Below are 24,901 nucleotides of genomic sequence, written 5' to 3'. Positions count from 1 at the left end.
ACAAGGCCGTCTGGCAGTGCGATTTACCTCACATGACGTCTCTGACTCAGTGTTTTTCCCATGAATTTTAACACTTTAATGGGATAAATCAAAAGCAGTTTTAGATCAACTTAATCTACAGGTAGCTTCATATTATTCCTGAGGTGGCTATCACAACTCTCCACTGCCCCCTCACTGTTGCATGTGCTGTTGCAAAAATCATAATTCAATCGACATTGTTTAATATTCTCACATGTTCTTTTCTCAGCACTCTCCATGGAAACGACCTCTCAACTATCCCGGATGGCGCGTTCAACCACCTCACCGCTTTGTCCCACCTGTGAGTACATCACCAAATGTGTCGGCGATCCCAACGAAATATTGGAAAGCTTTTAATTTTCTTAAACATGTGCAGGGCTCTGGGTGCCAACCCCTTATACTGCAACTGCGACCTCCGCTGGCTCTCCCAGTGGGTGAAGGCTGGCTTCAAAGAGCCCGGTAGGAAAATGCATACAACGGTTAAAAGCTGTTTATGTGGAATATGTTTTTAAATAACGGAGTGACTGTTGACAGGCATTGCTCGCTGCACCGGACCCCCTGATATGGCTGAGAGGTTGCTGCTGACCACACCGCTCAACAAATTCCAGTGTAAAGGTGAAAAAAGCGGTTTTAAATGTGTTGTTGTTCTTATGCTTGTAGACCATTATGATATGTATCCCTGTGCATGTAAGCACTTCGTTTCAAGGCTCAATTACCTCCGATAGGTAGGGGTTAGTTACATTTGTGACAATTCTTTCCACTGATATTACTTAATTTGGGCAATACAAAAAATGACCAGTGCTTCCATGTTTACACTTCTGCTGAAGACAACCTAATAGACTAGCTGAGCCATTTCCATCTCATGCCCACACAAATGTTTTTAAAATAATTTTTATTATTACAAAATTAAAATTGGCAATATAAAAACTCTGGCGGCACGGTGGCCGACTGGTTAGAGCGTCAGCCTCACAGTTCTGAGGACCCGGGTTCAATCCCCGGTCCCGCCTGTGTGGAGTTTGCATGTTCTCCCCGTGCCTGCGTGGGTTTTCTCCGGGCACTCCGGTTTCCTCCCACATCCCAAAAACATGCATGAATTGGAGACTCTAAATTGCCCGTAGGTGTGAATGTGAGTACGGATGGTTGTTTGTTCCTATGTGCCCTGCGATTGGCTGGCAACCAGTTCAGGGTGTACCCCGCCTCCTGCCCGATGACAGCTGGGATAGGCTCCAGCACGCCCGCGACCCTAGTGAGGAGAAGCGGCTCAGAAAATGGATGGATGGAATATAAAAACTCTATGACTGGGTGTCATTTGCATGCCAAAGTAGCAGGTGGCGATGTAACCCTCAATTGTTTTAGCCAATTGCAAGGCCCACCAACAAAAAGGCAAATATGTGAAACATTATTGAAGTTCTCTCTTATTGTTATCCTTCATCTCTTTGTTACCAAGTCTGTGTCCTCCTCTTTATCTGGATCAGGTCCCGTGGATATTAGCCTTGTGTCAAAGTGCGCCCCCTGCCTGGCGGAGCCCTGCCAGAATAACGGCACCTGTGTGTCCGACGCATCTGGATCCTACCACTGCACCTGTCCGTTTGGATTTAAGGTGAGATGCACTGTTCGAAGCACTTTAAGACCTATTATCAACATACAGTGAATGGACCAGGGATAGGGACTGAGCCTTGCCTCAAATAGTGAAAAAAAAAATGCAAGTACTTACCCATATTAATAGTTTCAACCGTAAATGTACCACATGCAATGATCTCAAAACATGTTAGTAGAGTTTCAAACTTATCTTACAACATTTCCCTTAAAAATAAATGGCTTAGAGATGATTTGATATCGTGAAAAATGCACCGGAAGTGCATGGGTACATGCACATGTAGCAAATACTCTCTGCAACTTCCTGTAACATGCAAACTAACCTTAGGTCCTCCCCAACATACAAAGATGTATCACTTCAGCAAACTTCCTTGACGTAACTGCTACTTTCCTATAAATCAGGGTTTTAGCACCATCTCATGCCATCTTAGATGGTTATAGAAAGCGCACAAAATATGGAAGTAAGTCAGCTTTTCAGAAAATAGCTGACACTAGGTAGAGCTACACAGGAAAAAATGTGAATTGGTGAATTTGTAAAAAGCGAAACGGGAATAGGTGGGCGTTTCCTATAAAATGGTTGGATAGCTAAGCCCCACCTGAATATCTAACTCCGCTACCACAGTTGACTTTAATCCTAAAATATAGATATCCTGTGAATCATGTAATTCACAGAATTGGCTGTACGTGTAGCCAATGCCCAGATCCTCGATGGACAACCGCGCCGCATAAGCCCGTGGTATTAGCAGTATTATCCAGCTTAGCTCCCTCCGTGCATGCATAATGAATCGAGCCGTTCATCAGCAAAGACATGATGACTGCACCGGAGGTTCTGACCGACCCTAAGACAAAGGGGCTGTGCCTATTCTCCTGAGTCTTGTAACTGCAAAGACATGCAAATCTGCTACTGATCTAAATTGGAAGAGTGTGTCCGTGTGAATGCGTTGAAAATCGTACTGTATAATTAAAACTGCAAGTAGCGATGAACGGGCCCCGAGGCGAATTGCAGTGGTTCTTAAACTGGGGTCTGTGGACCCATGGGGGTCTGCCATTTCACTACATGCCCTTATAACTAGTATACTTTTCAGAGGAGGACAAAGGCACTTGTCAGAGTCACAGACTGAAAAATTGTATGTTTAAATGCATGTGAGTGCGCTTCGGGTATGAATTGTAGCAATGCTAATTAAAACTTGTCAGACACGTCCATCCATGTGAGAAAAGAATAGGAAATAATGATGACAAAATGGAGGGACATGATGCTGTGATGTTAGATATCATTGAAGTGGCCTGCAGAAGATGGGGGCGGGGGGAATACATTTCACTCATAACATGTTTGCTTCATTATATGCCATTTTTGTTTTTCTCGCTCAGGGTCAGGACTGTGAAACGGCCATTAACGCCTGCATTAGCTTCCCCTGCCTGAATGGAGGGACATGTCACCTCCAGCCGGGCCTTGAGGACCACTTCAGGTACCAGCATGATCCCAAGACATTTCTTTGCACGTGTATGTTGATTTGTGTAAAGATGAATATATCGTCACATCATATCAGTGCCCAAAAACCACGGGAGTGCTAGAGCCTATCCCAGCTATCATCGGGCAGGAGGCGGGGTACACTCAGAACTGGTTGCCAGCCAATCACACGGCACATACAAACAAACAACCATTCGCACTCACGTTCACACCTACGGGCAATTTAGCGTCGTCAATTAACCTACCACGCATGTTTTTGGGATGTGGTAGGAAACCGAGTGCCCGGAGAAAACCCACGCAGGCACGGGGAGAACATGCAAACTCCACACAGGTGGGGCCGGGGATTGAACCCCGGTCCTCAGAACTGTGAGGCAGACAGTCTAACCAGTTGTAAAAAAAATACATTGTTTGTTTTGGTTTCTCGCTGAGCTTTATTTACTTATTAATAATGTAATTATTTATTCATATCCAGTCAAATAAGACCAATTATATTGCAAAATTATTTTTAATAGGTCCTTTAAATAGCAGCCTCATTTTGTATTGACAGAAACTATTACCTTTCTGGTTGTTTTTTTCTCAAAAACCTTTAGAGTTTAAATCCCTGAAATATAACATTTAATGTTTATTTTTCCGACTGAAGGTGTGAAGGTGAAGATAATATACTGATTAAAATTAATAGTAAATTGGTATATCATATTATACAAAAAAAGAGAATACATAAACACTTTGAAAATGATCCTATTTTTAAAAAGCTTAAGTTTTAAAATTACAGCATTGCTTCCAGGCTAGTGAGAAAATGTTATGAAGTAAACCGAAATAAGTATTAGATAAGCACGAAGAACGTTGGAAGTAAAATACACTTCATGCCATCATTTAGTGGTGAACTAAAAGAAGCGATTTCCCATAAATCAAAAACAATCCATACTTTAAAAAAATAATATATGTATTCTGATATCTTTTGGCTTCACTAAGCAGTGCATCACTCCAGATGACAACTTACTTTGACCTTATGATGTGTTTTATTGTCTGTGTGTGGGAGGTGGGTGCTGGGGGTAGATAGAGGGGCGGGATGGTGAAGAAACAGATGAGAAAACCTTCTACTGAGCTGCTCTCTACCTCAACGACGCCTCAGAAATGTCCTCGACTTCTGTCAGTCGTCATCATCAGTCTGCACCCCCCCCCCCCTCCAACCCCCCTCGAACGCTTTGACGTAAATCCGTCGACGCCGCTTTTCCAAATGGTTATTTATCACTTGCTGCAGACGTCATTGCCTTTGTCTTTTTGCTGGTAAATCGAGTAAAGGTAACGTGAGTATAACAACAGCTACCCTGGCTTGCATCAATGTCCAATGAAGGGCTTTGTTGGCAGCAAGCGCCGTGGTCACTAACTTGAAGAATGCATGTGTAAATAGTTTTTTTAAGATATCGTGTAAATCAAATGTGGAATAACGGTCTCACGGCCGCAACAATTTTGGCATTTTTAACGGATATGTAACACGATCCAGCAATCATCAATCGCCATATATCGGGAGGAGGTGCACTTGATGGCTTTCCAACATTCCCTCGGAATGTATCGTCACTGGACACTTCATTAGGAACACCGGCTCAATCGCATGAGACAGTACGAGAACTGTAAAAGAAATGGTCTTTTCCAAAGATGATAATGCATCATATGGATGCAGATACAAACTTTAACAATATTTTTATTATTGTGGTTCTATTTTACAGGAAGCACAGTGAGTTAGTGCTTATTAGCATGTCGGCCTCCCACTTCTGAGGTTTGATGTTCGACTCTCAGGTTTGGCCTTCCTATGTGAGGTTTTGCATGTTGCCCTCGTGCTCGAGTGAGTTTACCCCCGGGTACTTCGATTTCTCTCTTGTTGCCCGGAAACGTATTTTTTTGTTGTGAAAGATTTTTTTTTTTTTTTTCCGTTGCATCTGTAACGTTGCGACGCTGTTCACCTGCGATTCAAGTTCCGAGTCGGTGGCTGTCGGTCAGCTACACATGAAAACTAGTTACAGAACCCCGCACCATGGGCGACAGTTCATTCGCATTCTACCAAATCGCCTGGTGTGCTGCAGGCCTTAGGTTCACTGAAGAATCTACAGTAGAGTCTCCATACGTGTGAATGTGATTGTCTATACAGTATACGTCTATATGACCAGTCAAGGGCGTACCCCGCCTCCCAACCAAAGTCAGCTTAGGTAAGCTCCAGCCTGCGCATGACCCCAAGTAAAAATGTAAGAATCCATAGAAACAAACTAAGGTGAATGAACAGAGCCACAACAGGTACAAGTATTTACACAAGAGCGAACCATAACTAGATCAACTAAAGACTTTAAGCGAGTGCCAATCAGGAAAGAGAGAGACGCGACACAAATGACACGAGGCAGACTAGCAAACGACAATCATAAACAGGATGCAGGCAAACGGTGGCAAGGAGGCAACAGTGTTGTATGGCGTTGTTCTCCTGCTCTTAAGAAAGTGGCTAAAAAATAAAAACAAATAAAAAAACACAGCAAACGGACAGATTTTGGATGGATTGATCGATGGCTGTAGATTGCAGTGGCATCGACTCCGGGGTTTCTGTGTGGAGTTTGCATGTGCGGGTACTCCGGCTTTCTTCCACATGCCAAAAACATGCATGTTAGGTACATTGAAGACTCTAAATTGTCCTTCTGTTTGAATTTTAGTGTGAATTTGCAGTTGTCTGGCCCCGCCTCTGGAGGATATATGGATGGTTTGCAGTGGTGTGCAACTGCACTGCACCATCCTGAGAGCTGTCTCCTATGGTGCTCTCTCTCTCACACACACACACACACGCGCGCGTGTCGTACACGCATGACAAACAACAAGAAGAAGACAAGTGTCTTTTTGGCGAGCCCTTTGGCCTTAGAAAGGTTTCAATATGCATGTGTCTTTTAGCGGCCCGTCACTAATGATAGCCTTGCTCCTTTTACAGACGCTCTCTTAATGTTGATAGCGGCTCAGGTAGAGACCCCTTTGTCCTCCATGGTGCACCTGTTCGACATTCTGACATGTTTTATAATCCTTTGGGGATATTCGATAAATCCAATTAGGTGCAGAACTTTGGAGGCAGAGGAAGTCGTTTAAATGTCGGCACTGGGATCTGATCGGTGCACCTCGCTCTGTGGCCCATCCTACAGATGTTTTATTTTTCCTCTCTTAATGTTCTTTTTTGACGATTACTCTTGGTTTAAGTGTCTCATAAATAATCTTTTATTCACCTCCTCCTCCAGGAGAGTAATTGTTCTTACAAACTTGAACTTCATACCAAATCCATACTCGTATTTACTTTCTGCAGTCGTTTTTGTTCATTCTTGCAAAACAATATATAATACTTAGGAAAATAATATAGGAAATAACTTTTCCGGGTTTAAACTGTCACCATAAAAAATGTAATCGGCATGGTGAGATTTAAGTAGCATTTAGCAATGTTAAGTGTGACCACTGTTAACATTAAAACAAACAAAACAAAAATCAAACACTGTCCTTCTTTTGGAATAACATAAGAATATTGTAAAGCCAAAGATCGAGCTCACCTATGTTGACATCCCCAAGATTTGCTCACATCTGAATGATGGTGGTTCCAATTCCAGTTTATTTTGCAACATTTCATTCTTATTTTGGTTCAGTTCCAAACTGTCCGGAATTTTCATAGTCCTATTAGTTTTTCTCATGCGAGAGACTCTTAAAGTAGTATTTTATGCATTTTTCACAATTAAAACCACCTACCAAGCGTCTTAATTACATCTGTGACATGCTTTTGTCAAAACACCAGAGATTTAAAAAAAGAATCCTACACTTTACACACTATTTTTATCTCGCTGAAAATAGCCCGTTTGAGAAAGGCTGTCTCAAGCGAGCAAGACAGCCCTCACCCCGTCTTGTACAATGCTGGGCCAATGCTGAGTTCCGATTCTTTCACCATGACCATTGCGAACTGCAAAACATACGAGACAGACAACAAAGTCCGGCCTCGCTTGAAAGTGACTCTGGATCCTCAGCCAGCCTTGTTTGTTTGCTGTTGTTTGTTGAAGACGTTGCACCTTTAAGCCAAAAGGCTTTTTTGGTTCTAAATTTCCAGTGTGGAGTCCCTCTATTTATACATGGCTGGGTGTATCCCCGAGGGTGGTCAACAACATCGGGGGCTGTTGTTGTTGCCCAGCGTGGTTAGTAAAAGACCGACATTGAATACTATACCTGCATGTATCGATTAGATATTTCATTTTTATATTTTTAATTTTATAATTCAAAATTTTGAATGTTCATTTATATTTCAAATTGTTTGAAATGTTTATATATATATATATATATATATATATATATATATATATATATATATTAAAGACAACCTTCCTGCTCTTACATGGAGTTTAAAGTGTCAAACCCTGCTCGTATTTTCAACTTAATTGTGGTGTTGGATGCTGGAGAAAAAGCAAGTTGCATGAGAAAGTAGCGAGCGGGAGAGAAAGTTTTTAAAGAGTGAAAATGGGTGAAAAAGGAGCAAGTATGAGTACAGCAGCAGAACCCGGGAAGTGTCTGTCGCTGAAAGGCAGCGGTGTGCAAGTGTGTGTGTGTGTGTGTGTGTGTGCGCGCGCGCGTCTGTGCGTGTGGGTTGTGAAGTGCCACTCACTCACTTCGGGATGACCTTGCTTGTAAAAGTCCTTTTCATCTAATAAAAAAAAAAAAGTATGTCGTATGAACTGTGAGAGACAAATGCAAGAATGGAGATTGAAGATGGTGGGCGAGCTGCTTAGTGCATTTGTAGTCAGGAAAAAACGTGTGTGTGTGTGTGTGTGTGTGTGTGTACTGTGTACGTGGGGGGGTGGGATTAAAAGTGTGTGAGATATAAGGGGGTGGAATACAAGTTTCCGCCATCAAAAGAGTAAAGCTGGGTGAAATGAAGGTGAGGATGTTAGAAGAAAGCACGAAGGAGGATGTGAGGGAAGAGAAAGCTAACTTGCTGCCCCTGAGTGGCCAGGGCACAACAGCGGTGGCATCGAATTAGAATCACATAATTATCTCTGCTTTTGATTGGTCAATTTACTTACGTGCTGATGTCTGATGTTCCTCATAGAAACACCACTCAGCAAGTAAACATTCAATTTGATCTTATTTGATATAGAATTTACTATACAGTGGGGATATCTACAGATAAATGAATGATAAATAAAAAAACATAACAGATATGGATTTATTACAATGAAAAAGCAAAAGCCCTTTGCCAAGAAACTGTGCGCCTGCTTGATGATCAATAAAAATAGCTTTCAGCTTTTTTGCTCTGATTAAAATGAAAACTTTTAGGAAAGGCTTGGCATTGAGTAGAATAAAATTTGGTTTTATTTGACCTTAAATTGGGAAATTCTGGTTTTATAGCAGCACTTAAGAACTAACCTTAAGAAATGGATTAAAAAAAATAATAATAATAAGTTCTCGGGCAATGAGACTGAATGAGAGCAATGGTGTATCTGGAAACTGTTTTTTGTAGTTGGGGTTGAACACCAAAACATTTTTTGCAGTTGACTATACTGTGATGAAAATCAAGTTGAAGTCGATTAATCAATGTATTCATTGATATAATTTCAGCAGATAACAGCAGTAACCAAACATTTTTGCGCCACGGACCGGTTTCACGTAAAGATATGTTTTGTCGGGCTGGCATAGAAACAAATGATTTCAAATACAAAACATCATTACACTATCAGCAGTGACTATGACTATGCTTTACTACTCAGAGGTTTAGTAGTGTGCCCTTACGTCGAGTTTTGGCTTTAAAATTAGGTAAGAAATCGTGGTCTTGTTCTTCATCTTTTGATTATAAAGATCCATTCAATAGGTTAGCAAGAGTTGTTGCAAATATTTTGGTTACCTTATGTAGCTACATGAGAGGGACAAAATGGGAACATTTTATTTTTGAGTTATTACCTTTGTAAAAGCTGAGTTTTTCTATTCGATAAAAATACATTGTGCTGGTATCCTTTTTTTGTTTTATTTAATTGACCATATGTTTGGTTTCACCCCAGGGTAGTGACTGATTTTTTATTTCCAGTTATACAACCTGACTCAATTTAGCCCAGTCTAATAAAAATTTTGGTGTGCAGCTGCGTGTGCCCACCGGGCTTCGAAGGCCAGCGCTGCGAGGTGAACCCGGACGACTGCGAAGACAACGACTGTGAGAACAACGCCACCTGCGTTGACGGGGTCAACAACTACACTTGTGTCTGTCCACCCAACTACACAGGTAGGAGGACACACACCAGCCTATCCTCTTGTTGCGTTAAGCTGTGGTACAAACATAGCAATGACTGGGCCTAATTTGAGCAGTTTTCTCCCCTTGCGATCAAAATCAACAATTTTGTATGTGTGATTCAGACAACCTTGTACACACATCAATGTACACTGACTTCAAAACGATTCCTAATAGGCTATAGTTCCGTTTCACATCACAATCAAGGAGACCGTGGCTCGGCCCTGGCTACGCGTTTACACTATCTTCCACGGCAGCTCTGTTTACTCGAAACGCAGTGTACCATGGGATTTTGGCTATTTCTTTCTTCATACACAGGTCTTGCTAAGCTTTCTCACGGTCTATCACGGTATCCGTGATGGGCTGTGGGTAGGGAGGGGCTGCTGAGTCCCGGAGACTCAAAGGCGCACTCATTTCGGCCTGCGGTTTACCACGGTTCTGATGGGGTCCCTCGCGTTTCTCAGGTTCTGTCAAGGCATTCTACTGCAGAAACGTGGATGTCTGGCAGTTTTTGACCCCAGCAGAGTCGATTGAAGTGCCCCCGCCGGGCCCAGCTCCAGAGTCGACGTCAGCGCAGGGGTGTACATACTGCCAATCAATAAATGTTTATTAGTTTCCTGTCAACAATGAATTAACTCATCCATTTCTTGTACCAAAACATGCAAAAGAGCCTGTTATTTACATGCACACCACACAGTGTGCTTGCGTTGCCAGAAAATGCTCCGTCCAATAGTCAACAGGTTTGGTTAATAATTAATAATCTGATTGGTTAGTTAGTTGATTGAGAGGTGTCAAATTTGGACCCATTGATGGGATGTGGATAAACCTGTCTAGAGGCTAAGAGGTGTAGTCCAATTGCTTTGGTAATTTATAGATTAAAAAGTCAAATTTATACAGATTATTGGTATGTGTGTCCCCTTCTTTTTGGGGCCAATTTAGGAGTGTAGTTGGTTTGATTTTTGGTATTGTGTATCCTACTTAAGCACAACTATGCCTATGTTTTTTCTCATGTGTAGGCTCTTTCACATTTAAAGATTTAAGATGTTAACCCACATACTATGTACATAGCTGATGCACCTATCACCCTTCAGCCTACTCACCCCGTGCAAGAAAGAAAACCCATGTCAGGAAATCCCCACCCACAGCATAGATTGCGTTGACCCTAACTAAAATGCACTCCTTGGTGGAAATGTGACGAAAGTGAGTGAGTGACTTTCAGGTCACTTAAACTGTTTCCCGCTGATGCTCCCTGCACAACTGCTTACTCGCACAAAAATGGCCATTTCCACTTTTTCCAGCTGGCGAGTCCGTTATGGACAGCCAGTCTGCAGTGACCCCGACGCTGCTTCTGAAGGAAGTTCGGGGCAGCAGACGAGGGAGCATGAGAGAGAGAAAGAGAGAGAGAGAGCGTGTGTGTGTGTGAAGAAAACATAAAAATGTCATCAAATGAAAAGAGGTCAAGAAGGGGGTTGATAATGTGAGGAGGAAAGATGTGTGGGAGAGGTGCTGAAAGTGGGAGGGAGAGTCAAGCGACACCAGCTGCTGAGTAAGGAGTTAAGTTTTTTCTTTGTTAGCTTGACACTGTCCTCTAAACTAAAGTACACACACACAATCCAATAATGCTGGACCTCATTCAAGATACACACACAGTGTCATTACATTTATTGGCATGCAGAAGCCTCTCACGCTGCCAGCCTCCTTTTTTGCGCACGCACGCACACACACACACACACACAGGGCTGGCTCATGGTTCAGTGGCCTGTGGTCCAATCATCCGGTGTCACTTTAAGAGTACACTTACCGTGTTTTCGCGATCATAAGGCGCACCGTATTAAAAGGTGCAGTCTCAGTTACGGGGTCTATTTCTGTATTTAACACATACATAAGGCACAGGCATGGTAACTCTTTTGGAACTCTGCACTCATAAGGTGCGCTGTATTATAAGGCGCCCTGTCCATTTTGGAGAAAATTTAAGACTTTTAAGTATGCCTTATGGTCGTGAAAATACGGTACTCACTCAGCCTTCTCCAGCCCAGCCAAAGCAGCTTTTACATTACTACCGCAATGCTGGTTGGCTGTGAAACTTTTTTTCCCCATAGGAAATAATGGAAATAGAAATGATCAGGTCCGTGGTCACTATCATGAAACATTAACTATACAGGGGGTCCTTGGTTCCGTTCCTATGGCGGCGATGTAATCGGAATGTGTACGTAAGTCGGAATGCAGTTGTGTAAACCTCCGATATTTGTGCAGGATAAGGACTGAGCCCAAATAGAGAAAAAACACGTGATTAATTGACACTCTCCCAAAAATCTTTAGAATTTTTTTGAAACCCTAAATATACCAGCAATTATGATCCGAAAACATTTGAATATCCTTTTAAACACCTTTGAGAATGTTACCCTAAAAAAATAAATGGCTTACAGATTAGATTTTTGTTTTAAATAAACTAAAAAAGGCACTAAAATGCAGTGAAGATGCTGTCACTTCCATTAACAACCCAGGCTAAACTGAGCTCCTCCCCAACATACAAAGCATGTCTCTCAGTCGAGTGTATCCCATCAACATAATTCCTTGACACTAATTACTACTTTCCCATTAGCCAGGGCTTTGCCGCCGTCTTGTGGCATCTTTGAGTGTTATAGAAAGACCACAAAAACTGTGAATAGCTGAGGATAGGTTCCATACAAAATAAAGAAAACAAATTAAAAAACTGAACTCAGCGTGCCTTTTTGTGCCACGTGACCACATGTTTTTATGCCACTGCGAAAACTAATTCTTTGCAGGCTGTTTGTAACTTCGAAACTGACATAAACCAAGAACTCCCTGTAATAATCTCTCATCTACTGTAACTATCTTACTGGAATGGCAAGTAATAGTGACATTTATTTAGAGTGGACTTGGTATCAGCGGCACGGTGGACCACTGATTAGCAGGGTTCCTCATAGTTCTGAGGACCCTGGTTCAAATCCGGCTTCGGCTGTGTGGAGTTTGCATGTTCTTCTGTGCCTGTGTGGGTGTTCTCCGGGTACTCCGGTTTCCTCCCACATCCCAAAAACATGTATGGTAGGTTAATTGAAGACTCAAACTTGCCTGTAGGTGTGAATGTGAGTGCAGATGGTTGTTGTTTATATGTGCCCTGCGATTGGCTGGGAAGCAGTTCAGGTTGTACACCGCCTCTCGCCCAGAGTCAGCTGGGATAGGCTCCAGCATGCCCGCAACCCTAGTGAGGATAAGCGGTATGGAAAATGGATGGATGGCTGCATCTGGTATCAAGAATGTGGAACACCACTAGTTTTTGACTGTAATGCAAGACAATTTTGATATTAATATGGAGTATTATGTAAAAATCAGTAGGCTTAGTAAAGAGCCTTGTAGAACACTGTTACTATCTGTCTACAGGGTGTCTTCAGTTTACAACAGAGTTCCATTTCTATGACGGGGATGTCACCCAAGTTTTTATGTAATTTTGGACGCACTATAGTCTAATCATTAAGCTACCTGCTTTACCTTCTCATTCTCTATCATTTGGGGAAGAAAGCTTCCCTCTCTCATATAAAGTGGACATGTACAACAAAACAAAACTGTCTCACTCTTTTTGGGTGATGTCAAATGTTGGACAAAAAGGTCAAATGGTCAGTGAGAGTTAAGGTCCTCTGAAGATGTTAAGCACCTGAAGATCAGCATGTCTTTTGTGAGCTGGACACTTGAAAGTGGAGGCTTAACAGAAAGGTCAGGGGGGCTATTATACTTGGAGAGGAAGATCCCACTGGGACTGTGAAATACAGGCTAAAATTCCTGTGGACTTTGGTCCTAGTGTGGTTTTCGTTTCACATTCTATTAAAAGAATATGGTTCGATCTTTACAAGTAACATTTTTCATTTGATCTATAATTAATCAGAAGGATAATGTACTTAATGCATGCTTTATTGAGTAACTCTTCATCTCATCTATAGAACCATTTAATTGTTATTTAGTGGCTATATATAGACTTATGTTGTGAATTATTGGTGACTATAGGAAAATAAAGCACTCCGCTAAGCGGTAGCAAAGCACTAAATCCGAATTATGTTCATCTGAGGAAAGGATGAACATGTTCCTTTGGTTTTCTTCTCCTGCATAGTTATTTTGTCAAGATGCTGCTGTTAGAACACATTTCTAACTGTGTAATACAGCCTTACTCGGATTCATGTTGATAAGATAACCTGAAATCACTTTTTTTCTGTTGTTTCCAGCTGATTCCACGGTGTAATTTACCAGCAAGGCTATAAAGGTCTTGGGAAAAGGCTAGTAGAGACAGACATGGTGGGAGTTTGGGGGGGCATCAGGATTAGATTAAAGCAAGCACAGAATGAAGACGTGTTTTAATGCCGTCAGAATGACGTAGAGGCACATAAATTAGACCTTTTTCCCACCCTTTTCTGACTATTAATGTCTCCTTTGATTTATGCCCTGCTTTTATGTTAACATATGTTGTAAAGCTTAGACTGACCTGACGGGCCTTAATCACTTACATCACATTGCAAATGTTTGTCTGTGCCATATTCTTTCTCATTATTTCTGCCTCTCGCTGACACCAGGTGACCTGTGTGAGGAAGTGCTGGATCCCTGTCTCCCCGGTTTCGACCCCTGTGAGCATGATTCCAAGTGCGTCCACGTCGGTCGCAGTTATAGGTGAGTGGCGGTGTAGGAAGAGGGGTGGAAAAAAAGCCCAGCGGGTGAATCAGAAAGCCATAAAAAATCCTTTAGAGGTCACCTTTGATCATCCAAAAATATCAGATCAGTTCATCCTTGAGTCAAAGTCGGTACTGAAATTGAAGAAGGTCCCTTGATGATATATGGGAATGGGGTGGACGGATAGAGAATGGGAAACTATCTAAATAGTTTTATATTAACATACTAGCAAATGGCCTCAGCAGATAGCACTTACAATTGATATACAAATTCTACACACAAATGTTTGAATGCCAGGTTTTGTGACATAAAAAAAAATTGCTCAAGATCACCAAAAGAACACGATACATAGCATACGTAGCATCACACCTTTGGGTTGTTTGTCTTCAACTGGAACTTCGGTATTAATGAATGTGGAAGGAACAGTGAACAGTTCCAAAAAGTAGCCAGTGTTAGCCCAAAACTATTAAGCTTATGCTACAAAGACAATGTGAGAAAACACCTACTAGAACAGCTGGTTTATCAAAGGTATTTTAAATGGTGGCTCATGTGTGCTGACTACCATGTTACATTATATTGCATGTAATTAGTTAATTCTGAACACAGCCACATCCCTATTATAAGAGGGTGTGCACACTTGTGCAACCACCTTATCTCCATTTTTAAAAGCTGTTACACTTTACACGGTAGAATACGAAACACGAAGGGAATATGAACACCTAATTATCAGCTATTCTGGACCATCAAAGAAACATGACTCACCACACACGGGCGACGGGGCATGAGAAACGTCATCCATTTTCCAAAGCATACTATGCAGTTGCCTAAAAGTGTTGTCATCAGTGTCCTTTAACACACACGGCTGACATGGTTTATACCTGGAATATATATAGTTTGTCAGGCTGATGTTAATGATGTTGTTTTGGTGTGTACAGTATCTGAGACTATTTACAAGTACTGATACTGTGCAGAGGTAAAGTATCGACACCAATAATGGTACCGGTATTGGTGCATCCCCAACTGAAATTGAACAGGAAACTGGTCCTTTTGGTTCAAAGCAGCTATAGGCATGCGCTGGTCAAAAGTCACCGTTTCAAAACCGCTAAAGCCTTCCATCAGCAATATGAGCTATTGTTTTGTTTTTGTTTTTTTCACGACCCCTCCCTCTTCCCGTTGTTGGTGCGAGCAGTCAGTAAGCCTTGTGACTTTTCCCCTTATCGAGCAACTTTTTCTTTTGGGAATTTTTTGGGGACCACAGCTTGGTCGAGCAACAATGTGCAAAATGTGCTCACGAAGCGCGGCTGATAACTGAGGCAATACGATATCACATTTACAAGAGCACCACACATCAGCCTTTGACAAATTCAAGGTACCCTTGATATAATAATGTCTGAAATGAATGTTTGCAGCCAGCTACGAGAGTTAGCATGTCTACAATTGGTGAAATACGAATACTAATACTAAATGTGTTACAGATGCCGATAACTACCTAACGAGAATGACAAAAATTAACTCATTTCCACTCTGACGTTACTTCACAAAGCCAAGAGGAGATTGACATATTCACCACAACTTGACTATAAATGACACAAAAGACTACCGATTTAAGCCGACAATTATGCCTATCCAGCAATAATAATGCTGGCCATATTTCTGCAGGTGTGAGTGTTTGCCTGGCTACGTGGGCCATTTCTGTGAGCAGGACTACGACGACTGTCTGGAGAACAAGTGTCAACATGGCGCCGAGTGCGTGGACGCCGTCAACGGCTACACGTGTGTCTGCAAGGAGGGCTTCAGGTGAGAGTCACAACTCATTTCGAAAGACGAGAGCTACACACGCGCAAGTGTCACATACACACTAGACTGCCTTTATACAGTGTTTGTGTGCATGTGACATATGCAAGAAAAAGCTTGTGAAAGTCCTGTAATGTTCAAAGTTGTCAACGTTTCTAGCAACAGGAACGTTTTTTTTTTTTGTTTGTTTGTTTGCTGGAATGAAAGGGTGGAACATAAATGCAGCATAATTCTGGCTCCAAAAACAGTTTTGTGAATTCTGTCCCTGCACTCACTCATGTTGTTAAACTCGAGTATAACATCATAGTTTTTTTTTTAATAATGTTGTACAGTGTATGATTTTGTTATTTATAGATTGTATATTATTCCCGTTTTAGACTTGTAGCCCATATGGTACCAACCATAAAAAGAAATACACTGGTTCCTTGAGATTAAAGTGATCCAACTTAAAGGTTTTTCAAGATACGAGCCATGATTCTGCCAATTTTTAAAATTTCATTTGCGAGCAAAAATTTGAGATACGAGCACTGTATGTGTGCGGTGAACTCCTCCCACATGACAATAGCAGCAGTTTTTCTTCAAAAAAGAGGGTTTAAGCTGCACAATACCACTCCAAATTGAAGCTTGAAAACGAGAATCACGCATGTATTTAAAACAACCATGTAACTTTGCCTTAAAGTTCACTGATCTAATGAAAACAATGGAATATGCCATAGACGGGCTAAGGAGTAGCATCTATGTGGCAGTGTTAGAACACGCAACGCAACGGATATTTGAACACAAACAGTGCATCTACACGTGTAGACAGACAATATACCAATACTCACAGGCAGGCATCTATTCTTTGTCCTCTGCAAAAAAATAAATGATTATTACTGCAGCTTACTGTGTCACTTACAGTCGTCGTGAAATTCTTCATCATTTGTGTTCGGAAGACTGTATTATACTGCCCCACACTGCCCCATCACAATCTCAAGATTTCAAAACATCCCTTTAACGACGTACTTGTCCTTCCAGCGGGCTGTTCTGCGAGAATCCCCCACCCATGATTTTGCTGCAGACCAGCCCCTGTGACCAGACCGACTGCCAAAACGGCGCCCAGTGCCTGCTGGTGGCCGGCGAGCCCGTCTGCCGCTGCATGCCCGGTTTCTACGGCAACAAATGTGACAAGATGGCCACCGTCCATTTCCTGGGACGCGAGGCATACATAGAGCTCCCGGGCGCGAAGCTCCGCCCCAATGCTCACATTGCGTTCCAGGTATGCTTGCATTTATTTGGGGGAGGGGGGGGGGGGGGGGGGGGGGGGGGGCGGCACATATGCACACATAATTGTCCATCCCATCCATCCATTTTCTGAACCGCTTCTCCTCACTAGGGTCGCGGGCTCGCTGGAACCTATCCCAGCTATCATCGGGCCGGAGGCGGGGTACACCCTGAACTGGTTGCCAGCCAATCGCAGGGCACATAGAAACAAACAACCATTCACACTCACAGTCACACCTACGGGCAATTTAGAGTCTCCAATTAATGCATGTTTTTGGGATGTGGGAGGATACCGGAGTGCCCGGAGAAAACCCACGCAGGCACGGGGAGAACATGCAAACTCCACACAGGCGGGGCTGGGGATTGAACCCCGGTCCTCAGAACTGTGAGGCTGACGCTCTAACCAGTCGTCCACCGTGCCGCCCATATAATTGTCATGAACATGAATTTGAGTGGTGATAGCCAAACTTTGAAAGTCCAGGATTTTTTTGTATAGAAATTGTACAAAACCTCTTATTTCTTCTTTTCAATTTTAACAGTAATTTAAAAAAAATACATCTTTATTGACACATTAACTATTTATTTAAGAGTTTTTAATTTTTATTGTTTTTTATTTTTTGTTTTGTTTCTAATAATCTAATAATAAACCATGGCTAACATTATTAACTGCATTATCTGATTATTTAGAAACATATATTTTTAGATCTAATTGTTTTTTTCATATTTCAAAATTGGAAAAATATTATGGATGATTATATATTTATTTATTAAGCATCGTATTATGTTGTGGGTTGAATTGACTGTTTTAAAGTTACAATACAAATCCCAAAAATGCATATTATTTTTTTAAATATACAAAATTTGTATGGAGCTTCTTCTGCTGGCATTATTTTTTATTTTATTTTAAATGAATAAAATGAATAGCACACACTGTATACTGTACTTACATTATATCTAATTATTAAAAAGTAATACATTTTTTCCATTAATGTATTTAAAATACGGTTCAAATGTATATTTTAAATGGCCTTTTTTTTCCTTTTTACATTTTTTTGTTGAACCCTGAGCATTGCTGGTGTACTGTACCTAAGAAACGAACATAGGAAGGTTAAAATGTAGCTTTGAAACTCTTAAATTGAATCTACATCCGCAACAAGCTGCATCCAAGACATGCTGTCCACTCACACACACGCACACACACATTACACTACAATTTTCACTGTGGATTATTCTGGACTTCTGAAAGTCAAATCCCAATTGAGGTGTATTTTCATGGTCCTTTTTTTTTTTAAAGACATAGCGTGCAACGAAACAGACTGAAACCATAAAAGTAGAACACTTATGTTCAACACCAGTGCGAATGTGAACGTGTGCTTCCACCTTCCCGCGAGCAGCTTTTCACTTTTCAATGCCAAAGCTGTTAAATCAGCACCGAGTCCTCTACTTCTTGGGGGGTGTGGGGGGTTGCATTGACAGCCCTTCATAAATCACTCTATACTTGTTCCCTTTTTAACACATTCTCTCATCCAACCTTTGTTCATATCTCTATCTTTTCTCTCTCTCTCTCGGTCTTCTCTCCGGCAGCTTGTTAGCAGCTGTGGACTTGGCAGAGTTCCACGGTAAAGCTGCAGTGTTAAGTGTTTGGCCCCCTGCAGCCACATGGCCACCTGTTAGGCTGCGTTCAAACTATGTTCCCAGCGGTCACGACAGCCCCGTTCGAGCAAAACGTAGTGTGCTTTTGGCTTTTATGCTTCTGTATACAAGTCTTGTTAAGTTTTCTCATGGTCTATCACGGTATCTGTAACAGGCTGTGGGTAGGGGAGGAGCTTCTGAGACCAACAGGCTCAAAGGAACACTAGGGTTAGGGCTATGCTTTACCACGGATGCCAGTACGTTCCCTACCGGGCAATTACATTCTGATGGGGTCCCTCAAGTTTCTCATATTCTTTCGAGGCTTTCAATTGGGGAAACATGGATGCTAAGCAGCTTTGTAGCACGTTTGTTGCCCCGTCAGAATTAAATTAAGCTCCCCTGCCGAGTCCCGCTCCAGAGTCGGCGTCAGCAAAGGGGGGCACATGTATTCTGGCCCTCAATAAACATTTGATATTAGTTTTCTATCAAAAACAAAATAAACAAGTAATAAGCAGATTCATACACAAACTGCTCTGGCCACAAGTCACGGCAAGGCACTAACATAGCTTAAATGTAGCCTGAGTTTGGTAGTGCTCAGCCAGTCCAATGTGGATTTTCAGGTGAGTTCTTTTAGAATTAAGTGGTTAGGGTTAGGGTCATCACTTATCCGTTTCTTTCGCAGTGCTCTTCTTCTTTCATTTCTGCAGTGTTTGAAAAAGTCTCTTTTAGGTACATTTCGACAGCATTGGAAAGAAGCCGCCGCTTGCCAGCCTGGTGCTACTCGAACGCCAGCGAACATCAGCGTTGAACAGACAGAATAGATCAACAGAGCTTAGTGCTTTCAGCTTTTAAAACACGCTGCAAATGTTATTTCTGTTCGATATGAAAGACTTATTATCATAGCTCCTGGGTCTGGGATTTAGCCAACAGTGTAAATGTACTTGTTTTTAACTCTTCCTACAACTCCCAACTAAATTCTCACGAGAGCATGTCCAGAAATTAGAGACACACTTGTTATCTCCATGTGAGAAGTTTTCGAAGCTTTTTATCTGCTAGGCGGCCGTGTAATTTGGAGTGTTTTTGTGCACACTGAACTATTATTGATCAAAATTATCTCAGTGGCTGTACATTATCGAGCGGTTTGTCCTGCCACACGTGGCAGATTTTGCGCGGTGCGCTGATAGAATAATGCATGAGATACCGGAATGATGTGTAAATCGTGTCATGCGTATCTCCCCCTCAGGTGGCCACCGACAAAGACAACGGTATTTTGTTGTATAAGGAGGATCACGACCCCCTGGCTCTGGAACTGTACCAAGGACACATACGACTCATCTACGACATGGCCAGCTATCCTCCCACTACAGTGTACAGGTATGACATACGCACACATAAAATTTTTTATTAAATTAAAGTTGTCTCCCCTCTTAAACGCTGTGGGCATGTCTGCTGAATGTGTGAAACCACCTGTTGTGAAGTCATTAGAGGTTTATCTTTCCAGAAAATTGTGGATGAAGCCCAAATTGTACCGGTTCCACCTTAGTGGTTAAAGTATCCACTTTAATTAAAGGAAAAGGAGCTCTAGACAACTTTTTATTTTTTATTTATTTATTTATTTTTAATGTTCGGTCAACTACAAAAAGTAGTGTATACCCATATACTCAAGGTTACATTTTCAATCGGGCTTTGACATTGTGAGCTTTTCAGTAGTGAGTTGGCCGAGCACGCTAATCCACAGACTGATTCTTCCCAGCACTCACTGACTCACAGATCCATATCGGAGTGCTTCCCTCTATAAACAAACACCAATTTCCCAAAATTCCACCGTAATCCCGACGAGATGGTTGCAGACCCAAGAGAAAGGCAACAAAACTCTTTGGAGGTGAGACTTCAAACAGCTGTCACAAGAGACCGCATTCAAGTGCGTTAGCCAGCCTTAAGCCTTTGGATTTTGTATAAAAGATTTGTTCACATTTTCATAGGAATTGATATTCCATGCTAAATTGCAGTAAAGGGGATGATAATCTGAGATAATACCTCTACACTTACTAAGGCAACTGGAACATATAAAAAAAAACAAAAAAAACAGCTGAAATAGTTTTGGAGACATTCAACAAACTTCAAGGGGAGAGGGGGTGATGGCCGAAGGATGAAAATGCGTACATTTGGAGACTCTCCCTACAGAAAAAAATGCAGTCTTTGGTGGCATTCCCATTGCCAAGTTTAAATTGAGACTGTCAAGTTGAGACCTTCATTTCGCAATGATTAGCAGGCATAGACTATGAAATTAGCCAGAGGGATGTCAACAATTGATTTTGAACTTTGCTAATCATGCAGCCTTGTAAAAAAAGAAGAAAAAAAAGACGTGAAACCAGAAACCGAATAGAAATCAAGTGAGATGTCTAGTCATACATTTATATAATCAGACATCTTTTTGGAAACCACCGAAGGCCGTCAGGAATTTTTCATTTCTCTTGCACAAACCACGATTGTACGTTAACAAAAATGCTCGGTTCAAAACAAACCATTCTGACCGACCGCGCATTTTTCACTCAGACTTTAACCATAAGGCGTCATAAAACATTTGAATTGTTCCCTGTTGATTGTTTAACTGATAAAACTTGCTTACGTGTGGTTTCAGCATTTCAAAACCAATACACAGTTTTAACTAGAGGACACATTTTTTTCCAGAGGGGGGTCCTATTTTGTAGAGCAAGCGATTACAGCGTTAGCATAAATGAATACACTCTGTGTACCGAGTTTTATTGAACATTTATTTTTATAGACGTAAAAGTGCAGTCACCTTACATTAATAGGATGAGGATTTATTCCTCAAAGACATTAGTGTGTGCTCTTTTTTTGGGAGCGCCACATGCTTAAATCATCCATTTCCTACACAGCTTATCCTGTTCGGGGCTAGAGAAGGGGGTTGGAGCCAATCAAAGCGGAGTTTGCGCAACAAGTATAAAGTCATTCAATCACTTTGTTAAAACGAAGTTAAACATTTTTGGGGTTATTGGCGAACTCATTGAAAACCAATAAACCAGATGTCCAGGAATAGTTTGTAGTTTGGTGTCCCATATACGACATTCATTGTAACACAGTGAACGTGGAAGCTGTTTTTACAACCATAAGAATGGGGAAGCAGACGTGCAACCACAAGAATCGGTTTGTGTTTATGGTGAACCCCCACATATTTGCAGTTCAGCATTCGCAAATTCACCTATTTGCGGATTTTATGTTTTCAGGCCAAAACCATGTCTAATGTAAAATTGTTGCTTTGGTAGCCTCTTGTGGCCAAAGAACTATATTGAATTGAGGGAAGAAGTTTAATTTAGTAAGATCATAGTCTTACTTAGCCTAGTGGGGGGGGGGGGGGGAGTGATTTGCCACCATTTTGTGGCATCTATAGGTAATTACAAAGCTGTTTGGGTGTCAATTACGCTTGGATTTTCACAGTTTTTTGTATTAAGGAACCATAAAGGCCTCACACTGTAAAAACCCATATTGTATCTCTGATAAGACTTGTAACCAGATGTACAGTTGATGCATGTCTTGGGCCACCATTAGATCTGTCCTTTTAGCAATGCTATATATAGTAACTAGGATTTCATTCATGCAGGCCTCCAACAAGACTCAATTCTTGATAAAAGGGGAAAAATGTGCAATGTTGTAAAGTGTTTATTTTTAAAGGACCTCTCTAATGCTATCAACATTGGCATTTATTCCATAGTTCTGGACCTAGAAACGATCAATGCAGAAAAGAAATTCCCCACAAAATATACTCAGTAGTAATTTTGGACTTATTTTCTGATGGCAGACTTTGAAATTGAGCCAGATTTTGGCCTGCCCACATTTAGGTAAAAAACATCAGCCTCTGGACATTTCTTCTACAAACTGTTGTCGCCTATATTGAAAGTCCAGATGTTTTTTTTGTTTTGTTTGTTTTTTGTTTTTTTTACAACGAATAAATATAGTGATAGTAATATATTTTATTAGGCTTGTTTGATTAAAATCGATCAATGAAATCATTCAAGAAAGAAGGCAGTTACATGAGGTAAGTGCTTGCAGATTCATTTCCGCATAATAACTTTCATCAACTCAATTTTGTATTGATTGCATCTCACTCATGGCTCTATGACTTTGAAAATCGTTAGAATGGATGATGACACATGCGTTTGATTTTGAAGGCTTTTTTGCACGTAAATGTGCAAGGTGCTTTTTATCCACTAAGAGAATAGCAGCAGGTCCATTTGCATTTCTAGAGCATTGAGATACTGGATAGATTGACTAAAGTCTGAGACTATGACAGACACAAGTTTGTGTGAAATAGGTGGTCCAGCAGAGGAGCGTGTTGGAAGCAGATGATTAAGTGCGGAGATGACGGCGGGATGGAGCGCCCCACGGAGGGCGGGGGAGTCAACCACAGACCCAGTCCGAGAATTATCCTTGTCAACTCTCGTTATCGTGACAGGGGCCACTCCTGCCCGGTCGAGAGACAGATGAGTGATGCTAAAGGAAGCAGGGATTGGGAGTGGAAATGGACACACAAAAACTAAGACTACACAAAGTACTAAAAATTGCATAAATAGTAAGACATTGAACCTACAGGAAGTGAAAAGCAGAAGAAGATATAGAAGTGGTACACTGTTTCTCCTCCTCTGGGAAGACCTTTGACAAATTGTCAGAATGTTTCCGTGGGGATTTGGCTCCATTTGCACAGTCAGAGATCACTGATACCACTGCCTTTGCTCTAACCTCACTGCTCAACATGTTTAACTGCGATTTTTCAAATGTGAGCGAGACCCCACACACAACGATGAAGAATCAACAAGTTTGTTCTTCCTGCTCTTATAACGTGGTGTACTCCAGCTGACCAATAAAGCACACCACACACATAACGTTAACACTGACATCCGTGAGTCTCCTTTCCCAAACCAGATATCTGTTGTAGTACCAAGATTGACCTGTGAAAGGCAGTATAGTGCCACAGGGCAAACAGGCTGCTGGAAAATAAAAGGAAGAATAAATGGTTGTCAGAGCAGAAATAGAAGCTAGAAGCCAGGCTATGCTTCATAACTGGCTATCGTTCCGTTTCACATCACAATCAGTCCGTAGCTTGGCCCAACTCACTGTTGACAGCACGCGTTAGGATTTGCTATTTTAAATATTGAACAAGTTTAACACTTTAGGAGTGTCAGCCCCAAAACGTTTCCCTAGCAGATCAGGGAGGAAAAATCCCTCTTAACATATCCCACACCACAAGATAATCGCTCAGGATAATCTTTTCGAGACATCTGACAATCAGACCTTTGTTGACTTTCATCATAATGTGGAGATATTGCTAAAATTTGGCCTGATTATCAGTATGTGTGTACCCTACTCTGGAGGAACTAAGAGGTGTAGCACAACCAATCAGAGTGATTGTTTAATTCATCGATTCAGAGGGGTCAATATTTAGTTTTTCCATATTTAGCCAAGTTAAGGCAGGAAACAGATTCTTTGAGTTGAACACACTGTTTCCACAATACTCACTATTCAGCAGTTTGGAGGTAGATCGAACGCGGCCCAACTCTTCCACCGCAATCCACTATGCATTTCTAACTGTGTGCCATTTTTTGATTACATGAGTCTGATCAGCTCAAATCCTATCGACCCCGATTTGGACAAAAAAATGACTGCATGAACCAAAGTCAAAACCTCAACGCGACACTGAGCGCCACAACTTTTGCTGCCGCCGCAATCTGAGCGCAGCACTTTGGGATCAAGAGAAGAAAAAAAACAAAAACAAAAGTGCCATTTTTGAGGCACTTCGACGTTGGGCTCAATTGCAGCGTTTTGGCTGCCAAAAACCAAGCGAGACTAACTTGGAGTGAGTCATCTCACTTGTAAACGGATGTAAACAAACACTTTGTTTTTTGCATGCAAAATGAGCAACTACGTCATGAAAATGAAACTGTTAGGTCTCGGGAGGAGTTTGGCAAATGTGACAGGATGTTACTGTTACACTCATTGGGTCACCCGCTACTGATATACCACAGATTTTTTTTGTGCCGCTTAAATCTTAGTTATATCATGGAAATCTGCAGTTTGTGGCTACCATTTTTTGATGGTTTTTTTACACTTTACTTACTGTAATGCCCTCGTGTGTGGGAAAGGAGCGCCTCAGTCGCAGATGCACATTG

At 41.6% G+C, this 24,901-nt stretch overlaps 1 protein-coding gene across 3 annotated transcripts in view; it reads left to right on the top strand.

Annotated features, from left to right (window-relative positions):
• slit3 (slit homolog 3 (Drosophila)) overlaps positions 1-24,901 on the top strand; it is a 235,356-nt gene that overhangs the window by 198,373 nt on the left and 12,082 nt on the right. For all 3 annotated transcript variants that reach the window (XM_061787697.1, XM_061787696.1, XM_061787695.1), the window contains 10 exons: positions 248-319; positions 395-477; positions 553-633; positions 1,494-1,618; positions 2,983-3,080; positions 9,208-9,347; positions 13,934-14,027; positions 15,687-15,824; positions 16,839-17,079; positions 19,960-20,090. In XM_061787697.1, the coding sequence (XP_061643681.1) occupies positions 248-319; positions 395-477; positions 553-633; positions 1,494-1,618; positions 2,983-3,080; positions 9,208-9,347; positions 13,934-14,027; positions 15,687-15,824; positions 16,839-17,079; positions 19,960-20,090 (1,203 nt within the window). The remainder of the gene's footprint in view (positions 1-247; positions 320-394; positions 478-552; positions 634-1,493; positions 1,619-2,982; positions 3,081-9,207; positions 9,348-13,933; positions 14,028-15,686; positions 15,825-16,838; positions 17,080-19,959; positions 20,091-24,901) is intronic.

This window comes from Phyllopteryx taeniolatus, chromosome 10 (assembly GCF_024500385.1).
Source record: "Phyllopteryx taeniolatus isolate TA_2022b chromosome 10, UOR_Ptae_1.2, whole genome shotgun sequence".
Classification (NCBI taxonomy): Eukaryota; Metazoa; Chordata; class Actinopteri; order Syngnathiformes; family Syngnathidae; genus Phyllopteryx; species Phyllopteryx taeniolatus.
Note: the sequence above shows the minus strand (reverse complement) of the source record. Positions and strands in the feature narration are given on the sequence as shown.